General features: G+C 48.1%; 1 protein-coding gene and 1 long non-coding RNA gene across 2 annotated transcripts; one reads left to right on the top strand and one right to left on the bottom strand.

The window, feature by feature from the left end:
- Window positions 1-32: 32 nt before the first annotated feature.
- Window positions 33-7,687, bottom strand: RAD9B (RAD9 checkpoint clamp component B). Its single transcript, XM_071445105.1, is given in 11 exon segments — window positions 33-622; window positions 624-1,059; window positions 1,357-1,470; window positions 2,370-2,434; window positions 2,858-2,964; window positions 4,639-4,745; window positions 4,848-4,947; window positions 5,512-5,626; window positions 5,846-5,995; window positions 6,809-6,879; window positions 7,564-7,687. Coding segments are annotated over 11 exon segments (1,470 nt in total). The 5' UTR covers window positions 7,598-7,687; the 3' UTR covers window positions 33-451.
- LOC139598575 (uncharacterized) lies at window positions 3,469-6,243 on the top strand. Its single transcript, XR_011681948.1, has 2 exons — window positions 3,469-4,010; window positions 5,865-6,243. It is a non-coding gene; the product is annotated as an uncharacterized lncRNA (long non-coding RNA).
- Window positions 7,688-8,111: the final 424 nt, after the last annotated feature.

Below are 8,111 nucleotides of genomic sequence, written 5' to 3'. Positions count from 1 at the left end.
AGAGACACAGGGAAGGAAAAGAATAATGCAAGTCTCAAACACAAACCTTTATTTTTTAAAGTCCTGTGACAACTTCAGTTTTTCAGTTACAGGCTGGTTCTGGAGAATCTGTAAAACCCTGAGCTCTCCCTTAACCAGAACAGCAGCTTCATGTGCCTGATGTGGTAACAGAGCTTGAATTCAAACTGAGCCTCTCTCCAGTGAGAGTGTTCTGAACCCCCAGCAGTTCCTGCAGAGCACACAAACCTCAACAGAGTCAATCATGACCTAAATTTGTGCCATTGCAAGAGCACTGAGAGTTCCAGAACGTTCTGTGCTGCTGGGTCACAGCACCAGTGACAAAGGCTGGGCCTGCCCTGCCCTCCCCTCCCGGGGCCCTCCCCACTGTCCCTGCACTACAGCACCGGGGAGCTCTGCAAGGCACCCAGCTCCTCCTCGGTGTCACTGGCTGTCACCAGGCTCTGGAAGGTGCCACCAATGGCCTTCTCCTTGTAAGAGACAGCTCCGAAGAACAAAGAGTGGAACTGGAAAATGCAACATTTGTACAGGTAAGAATTGTGTGATGCAGAATTTGGGCATTAATTATTTGTGAAGCTTTTGCCACTCTAAGATCTCTCTCAGCCAGCAGCGTTTCCCAGTGAAACCCACCTGCCCCCCAGGAGTCTCCCAGCTGTGCTGGGGTTTTCCAGCTGTGCTGGGGTTTTCCAGCTGTGCTGATCCCACTGAACCCCCCAGTGCATGTGGGGGTGCTCAGCCCAGCAGCAGCCATGGGGTTCCAGTGCTGGCACCATGGGCAGTTCCCTCACCTTGGCATAAGGAGCCTCTGTGGCCTCTCCTGCTGCTGCCTGGGCCGTGGCTGCTCCTGCTCTGCCTGGCCCATCCCTCTCGGTGCCTCTGGGAACATTTTTTACCTCTTGTTTTGCCAGAGCACTCGGGGGTTTTGCAGGGCCTGTGCTCGGAGTGTTTCCCTTCTGCTGTGGCTTTTTGGAAGTGGCTGTGCCTGCGTTGCTGGCTCCATCCATGGAGGTCTGGTCAGATTTATCCATGCCAGGCCTTGAGCTGGATTGGACAGAGTAGGTGAGGTTAGAGCTGGCTTTGTGTTTCATTGGAATATCCTAATTTTCTGTTTGTGAAAAGATTACAGAGCTTTAGAGGGGATTCTCAGCAGGTTCCCTCCTGCTGCCCCCAGAGCCTGAGGAGATGAGAAAGCAGCAGCTTGTACAGAACGTTCTCTCTTGCACCCCCTTAGTGCTGTTGTGCTGCTGGGATGTTCCTGAACTCCTGCAGTTCAGTTTTCCCGTGAAAAGCTGAGCTTTTCACCCCTTTAAGGCCACCTGCCCCCTCAGCCCCTGTTACCTGTCCCGGGGCCATGGGCAGCAGGCAGGCTCTGCCTCCTTCTCAGCCTCACACAGGGTGGCCAGGATAAAGCTGGCCTCCAGCAGCAGGTCCTCAATGCTGAAAGCAATGGGTCTGAACACAAGGATTGAGACCAAACAGCACAGGGAATTACAGATCCTGTGATTCCACCTATGCAATTAAAAAGCTCCTCCTCTGAAAAGCTGCAAATCTCCTGGATTTGCTGCTGAGGAATGAGAGAGGGGCTCCTGTTACAGATCTCACTGCTCCAATCAGCAAATGCTGTGCAGTGTCAGAGTCAAATGATAGCATTAAATATGTAATTATTAAAATGATATTTATTCAGAAAATGTATTGTTTCTTTAAAGTGCTAAATAAATAAATCATTGCCTGCAGGGGACTGAGAGCCTCAGGTGTCCAGGTAATTTATACACAGGAGCTCATCAGTCAGCACAGCTGCCTTGGCAATGCCCATGCCTGGGTTCAGTGTTTATATGGAATTACAAACTCTGCAGTGCAGGTTAGAAATGGCTCTGGAATTGAAATGAACCTGCAGTTCAGTGTTCATGTGGAATTACAAACTCTGCAGTGCAGGTCAGAAATGGCTTTGGGTTTGAAATGAACCTGCAGTTCAGTGTTCATGTGGAATTACAAACTCTGCAGTGCAGGTCAGAGATGGCTCTGGGATTGAGCTGTTTGGGATGAGGAGCTGCAGTTCAGGGTTTATATGGAATTACAAACTCTGCAGTGCAGATTAGGAATGGCTCTGGGATTGAGCTGTTTGGGATGAACCTGCAGTTCAGTGTTTATATGGAATTACAAACTCTGCAGTGCAGCTCAGAAATGGCTCTGGGATTGAGCTGTTTGGGATGAACCTGCAGTTCAGTGTTCATGTGGAATTACAAACTCTGCAGTGCAGCTCAGAAATGGCTCTGGGATTGAGCTGTTTGGGATGAACCTGCAGTTCAGTGGCCCTGGGGAGTGCAGGCCCTGCAGGGCAGCCCCACACGTACCTCCCACTCCTGTCCAAGTGGACGGACATAGGGACGCTCATGGCTTCGGCAAACGCCAGCAGCCCCTGCAGAGAAGGGTGGGGTGAGGTGAAGTTAAACCAGAACACTGACACTGGAATGGGAGTTTATCCCAGCTGCTGTTTACTGGCAAAAAGAGGGGAAAATTCTGCTGCTTCTAAGCTGGTTTCTGTCCTTCCCTGCCAGAGCCTTGCCAGAGGAGGCTCTGCATGGAGAACTGCCCTGGTCCCAATGCTTTCCCTGGGGCAGCTGTGCTGTGTCTGCCCTGCACAGAAACCTCATCCCTGTTTCAGAAGTGTTTGTTTGCCTTTCAAAGGACCCTGGGGTTTAAAGCTAATCCTCACCAGGTGCTGAAACCCTGCTGCAGTCAGGAGGGCTGGTGGGGCACAGGGACCATCCCATGCTGTCCTGGTCCAGTCAAGCAAATCAATGAGAAATGGGTTTTCTTCCCAGACAAATTCTTACTTTACCCTCAGTTCTTTAAGGCAAAATGTCACTTCAGAATCTACTCCAACTTGAAAGTAGTCAAATTCCTCTGGACTGAGCTGTATCTCAGTAAGCATTGTCCTTGAAAAGTCTGTTTGAGATAACAACAAAGTCAGGGACACAGCAGTGAAGTTTGAACTCAACAAAGCTGTGATTGTAACCCTGAGGTTTTTTCATAAGCATTGTTTGAACAAATAATTGTGTTTTTATAGTGACTAATATTAATAAATGTTTAGCTTATATGCACATTAGAATTAAGTAAAATCCTCCATTTCTTTTCAGTACATTGTGTAGATCTGAATGGATTTGAACAGAACCTGTTCCATGTTCTGCTGTGTGCTCTAACCTTGCACCTGCTGCTGTTCTTGCAGATCTGCTTCTTCCACAGGCATCCATCACAAATAATATTCCCAGCTGCCTATTGTTGCATGGATGGGAAGCCCAAAATGCAGCGTGACTTGAAGAGATTAATCAAAATTACTGACAATCGCCAGAGCACAATGGAGGTGGGCAGAGGCTCTTTGTTTTAAATGACAATCGTTTCCTGACACAGGAAAGTGGCAGCAGGAAATTGGCTGCTCACTTTCAGGTATTCAGGTTTTTGTTACCACGAGGTGGCTCCGTGGCTGTCCGTGGGTGTGTGAGGAGAAAGTGAGAGGGGCAATTTCCTGGCTGTGACAGTCCTGGAGAGCTCAGAGAAATCCCCCAGCAGGAAGTGCTCCAGGCCATTCCCACTCTTCCCTTGCTCTGCTCCCTTGTTTCATCTCCCAGAGTTCACAGAGGCTCTTTGAGAGGCTCCTTGTGGCTGTGGCAGGGGGTGTTTGATTCCTGTGGATCCCCCAGGCCAAGGACACAGAGGAGCTGCAGCCAGGGAGATTCCCAGCACCTCTCACTCCCCTCACAGAACTCTTGGTATCTCTTCACACTTGAACCATTTTTCACTTTCTTTCTTACAATAGTGGTGGGAAGTGAATGTTTCTGAAGGGACCAGATGTGTCATTCAAAATGCAATCAATCTCTTTCTTTGCCCTGTTTCTCTCCAGCCACTTTCTGCCCCTTGATCCTCTCTCAGCCTGGTCCCAGCCCAGCTCCCAGCCCTGAGCTCTTCCCAGGTCCTTCCCCCAGCTGTGGTCACAGGTATGAAATTATATGATTATATTATTGATATTATTATGATTATTATTACTATTATATGATACACAAGAACCTCTGCTTCAAAACCACAAATTCATCTCCAAAACTGGAGTCACACCCCAAGAATCTCCAGCTCATTCTCCACCTCCTGGAGATGTGACCATGGCATAACAGTGCAGGGCTTGCTGACACTCTGTGCTGTCCTCAGACTAAAATATACTCTCTAATGATATCAATTCTATAATTGTGGTATTCAGATTTAAATAGTTCTTTTTAAAACATGAAATTATCCCCTTTTTCCTGGCAGTTGCCAGGCTGCTGCTCTTGCAGCACAGTAATTACCTCTTTCAAAGCCTACAGCAAGTGGCATAATTTATTTCAATTGGCTGCTCAGTCTGAGATCTGCCACTGACACCGGGAAGATGTTTCAATTTATTTAAATTGATTTAATTTATTAAAACCAGAGGGTGGCAGCATGACTTGAAATCTCTCTCTCTAATGTTCTGTTAAAAATGTCATTCAGCCATAAAATTCATCCCACATTTATGTCGTGACAGTTATTATTCCTGGAGTTCACCTCAAAAAAAATGTTAAAAGCCCAAGGATTGGTTCACATTTTGAATTTCCTTACCAGTGTCTTCCTCAGTGTAACTCTTGAAACAAACTTTCACTGGAGTTACTGACAGGGTTATTTCTTCCTGACTGCTTGGGAAGTGGATCATCACATCAGCCAGCAGCCTATAAGATGTCATTCAACACTGAAATAATTCTATCTATGACTATTTAGCATTTGTTACATTGAAAAGTAAAACTCAAAAAAAAAATTTCTGTGTTTGTTACCTGGAGTGGACTTTAAGAATGTTTGGACACATGTGCTTTGCAAAAACAGCCTGCAAGGGATCACACTCCTGAAATGTCAGGTTATAGGTTTTTACCACACCTGAGTATGAAGGAAATGAACAAAAATCAGTGCTTGGCTGTAATTTCAGTTTTGTTGGGTTTTTTTTTAATATTAATTGTTCAATAGAGGAAGTAACCAAGTGACTTAGCCCAGCTCCATGGAAATAAGTCACCACAAAGAGGAAAAGAATCCACCTGCCATCTTAGGCTCCCTCCAGCCCGTTAGCTGTGCCTGGACAGCATCCGAGTTTTTTAAGGATCCACAAGAAATAAACCAACAAAAGGAGGGTGGGAAAGAGCCCCAGTAATTAACTGGGGAAAGAACAGAAACGGGAGTGGGATGCAGAACACAAACCCCACAGATCTCTGTGCCCAGCTGTCTGCAGGCACAGTTCAGTGCATTATCCCACACCAGTGACCCCTTAGGGACACACAGACCTGCCTGAGCACACTCAGCTCTGGGGGGAGATGAGCTTTGTCCTGCAGGGGCTGATGAACGCCCCCAGTGCTGCTGGGCTCAGGAGCACAGAGCTGTGCTGATGATGATGATGATGATGATGATGATGATGATGATGGCATTAATTGTGGCTCCCTGGGAGCTCACCGTGCCTGCAGAGCAGCTGGAAGGTGATGTGCTGCTCACTGGGGCTGGTGCAGATGCTGCATTTCTCTACGTTCCTTTCCAGCACATTTACACATCTAAACACAGGGAGAACTGACTGAAAAAAAACCAAAAAAAAAAATCACTGCAGAGCAGTTTTGCAATAAACATAAATTTCCCTGGGTTTGTACCCTGATTTATCTCAAGCTGCTGCTCTGAAGGCTTCCCCAAACTGCTCTGGGGACACTGGGAGAGCCCAGGCTGATCCTCACCCACCACAATTTCAGCTGAAATTGGCTCAATTTGCTGCTGTGTGTAACAAGTCACTAAAATGTACCTTAATTATCAATTTACAGGGGAGGGATGGCTGCTTCTCCTTCTGGCAGGGCTGGCTCCCAGCTGTCCAGCAGTAATGCTGGAAAAACATGGATGAGAAGAACACACAAGCATATGCTGACCTCGAGGAATTCACTGATCTTAAGGCAAGCTGGAAATGGAATCACAGAGTCACTAGGGCTGCAAAAGAACTCCAGCATCACTGAATCCAACCACTGAGGGAACAGGAGTAAAATAACTTATTAACTCAAAACTTAACCTATTAAAAAGAGCCTCCTCTGGGCTTCAGTGCCACCAGCAAACCTGGAATTTACATCTCAAAATGATTCAAAAAAATTTAAATATGCATTTTTATTTTAATTTAATTTTTAAAATAAAAATAATTGAGTTACCCAAACACCCAGAGCTCAGCTTGTGTTTGAGGCATTTGAGGGACATGATCCATACAGATGAGCAAAGACACTTAAAAAATCCCCCAGGTATAAAACAAAATATCTCCACTTGTGATTTTCCATCCTCCCAGTGAGCCAAGGAGAGTTGATCACTTTTACCTAAGGAACCTCTGGAGCAAACACTAATTCTGCTGGAAATGAGGTTTGATTAATCAGAGGCATTAATGGATGTGTTCTTCCTGTTGAGTCACAACAGTACAAAACATGTTGTTTTCACTCCTGTGTGGTACAAAGCCCAAACCTTGTGACCTGTGACAACAGGACTGACCCCTGTGGCATTAACCCAGATATCCTGGACAGCAAAAAATCAAAGGATCTTAGGGCAGAGTAGGAATGAAATCTTCCACAATAATTAAAATCACAGAAAATATGGCATGTGTCCATACTGAAAGTGGAGGGAGCTAAGAATGTGATGGACTGAAAGGTACCTGTGGAAAACTACAATATCCAATTGTATAAATAATGGGCTTATAATAAAGATTTTTAAATTAGAAGAAATAAAATTCACTTACACCTTTTTCTACAGGGTCAAACCAAAATTCATCACTAATCCGTGCTATGGCATGTATTGCTCTTCCAAACACTGCCAGGGAAAGAAAACACTGCAATATGCATTCCAAATTAAAACAAAAAGATAAAAAGGTGGCCCTGCACTTTCTCCAGAATAATCCAAGAGGAAGCATTACAAATTTCTTATACATTCGAAAGAAAATGGATGGTGGAAACTGTTATTTTTTCTATTTAATTAAGATTTTAATTATCCAAACCCGCAATGTTTTGGAAAGCTGCCTCAGATGAGGCACCTCGGATGTCGCTTTGCAGCGCCTGGAGTTCCCACAAATTACGTCAATCAGACAAAACTCCACCGGGGCTAGAAATGACATTTAGCAGGGGGAAAGCCTGAGAAGCAAAGGGACATGTGGAGAAATGGAATCCTAAGAAACAGCGGAGCCCAGCAGAGGCCCTGCGGATCCGCCTCCGGCAGCGGCGGAGCAGCTTTTCCCTCAGAATGGAGCGGAGCTGTGCCCTGGAGCCGCACAGGGGACACGGAGCCAGGCCTGGCTGTCCCCAGATCCTGCCCATCCCAACAGGGCCCAGCCGCGCACACCCCGCACAGCGCCCGATCCCGCCGCGATGAGGGAGAGGCGGAACCCCCGCCCCGCTCCGCTCCCGGGGCTCGTGTTCCGCTCAGGGCAGTGCCGGGGGTGCCGCGTTCCCGGTGTCCCGCACCAATCCTCGCGTGTGCCGGGCTGCCCGGTCCCGGTACCTCGGAGCTGCGCCCCCCCGATCACGCACTTCATGGCTCTTCCCCTCCCTCCCCTCACGGCCGCCCCCCCGCTCCCCTCACGGCCGCGGAGGGCGGGAAACGCCGTGAGGGCGGGGCGGGCGCCGCGCGGAGCCCCGGAAGTGGAACTCGGGGATTATGGAATTGTGGAATTATGGAATTTTATGGAATTATGGAGTTGTGGAATTGGGGATTGTCCCGAGTTACCCTCAGGGATCTTCAGCCCAACCCCTGGCCCTGCACAGACACCCCCACAATCCCACCCTGTGCGTTCCTGAGAGCATCGTCCAGCCTCTCCTGGAGCTCTGGTGGTCTCCGGGCCGTGCCCATTCCCTGGGCAGTGCCCAGCACCCTCTGAGGGAGAACTTTTCCCTGATCTCCAACCTGAACCCCCCTGACACAGCTCCAGCCGCTCCCCGCGTCCTGTCCCTGTCCCAGAGCAGAGATCGCAGCTGCCCTCGGCAGCACCAGCCCAGGGACAGAGCCGCGAAACGCCCCCAACCCAAAAGAGAAGGGCTGAGCATGGCACT

This window comes from Agelaius tricolor, unplaced genomic scaffold (assembly GCF_023055355.1).
Source record: "Agelaius tricolor isolate 1412-34295 unplaced genomic scaffold, bAgeTri1.0.p SCAF_20, whole genome shotgun sequence".
Classification (NCBI taxonomy): domain Eukaryota; kingdom Metazoa; phylum Chordata; class Aves; order Passeriformes; family Icteridae; genus Agelaius; species Agelaius tricolor.
This window is presented reverse-complemented; position numbering and strand designations above follow the sequence as displayed.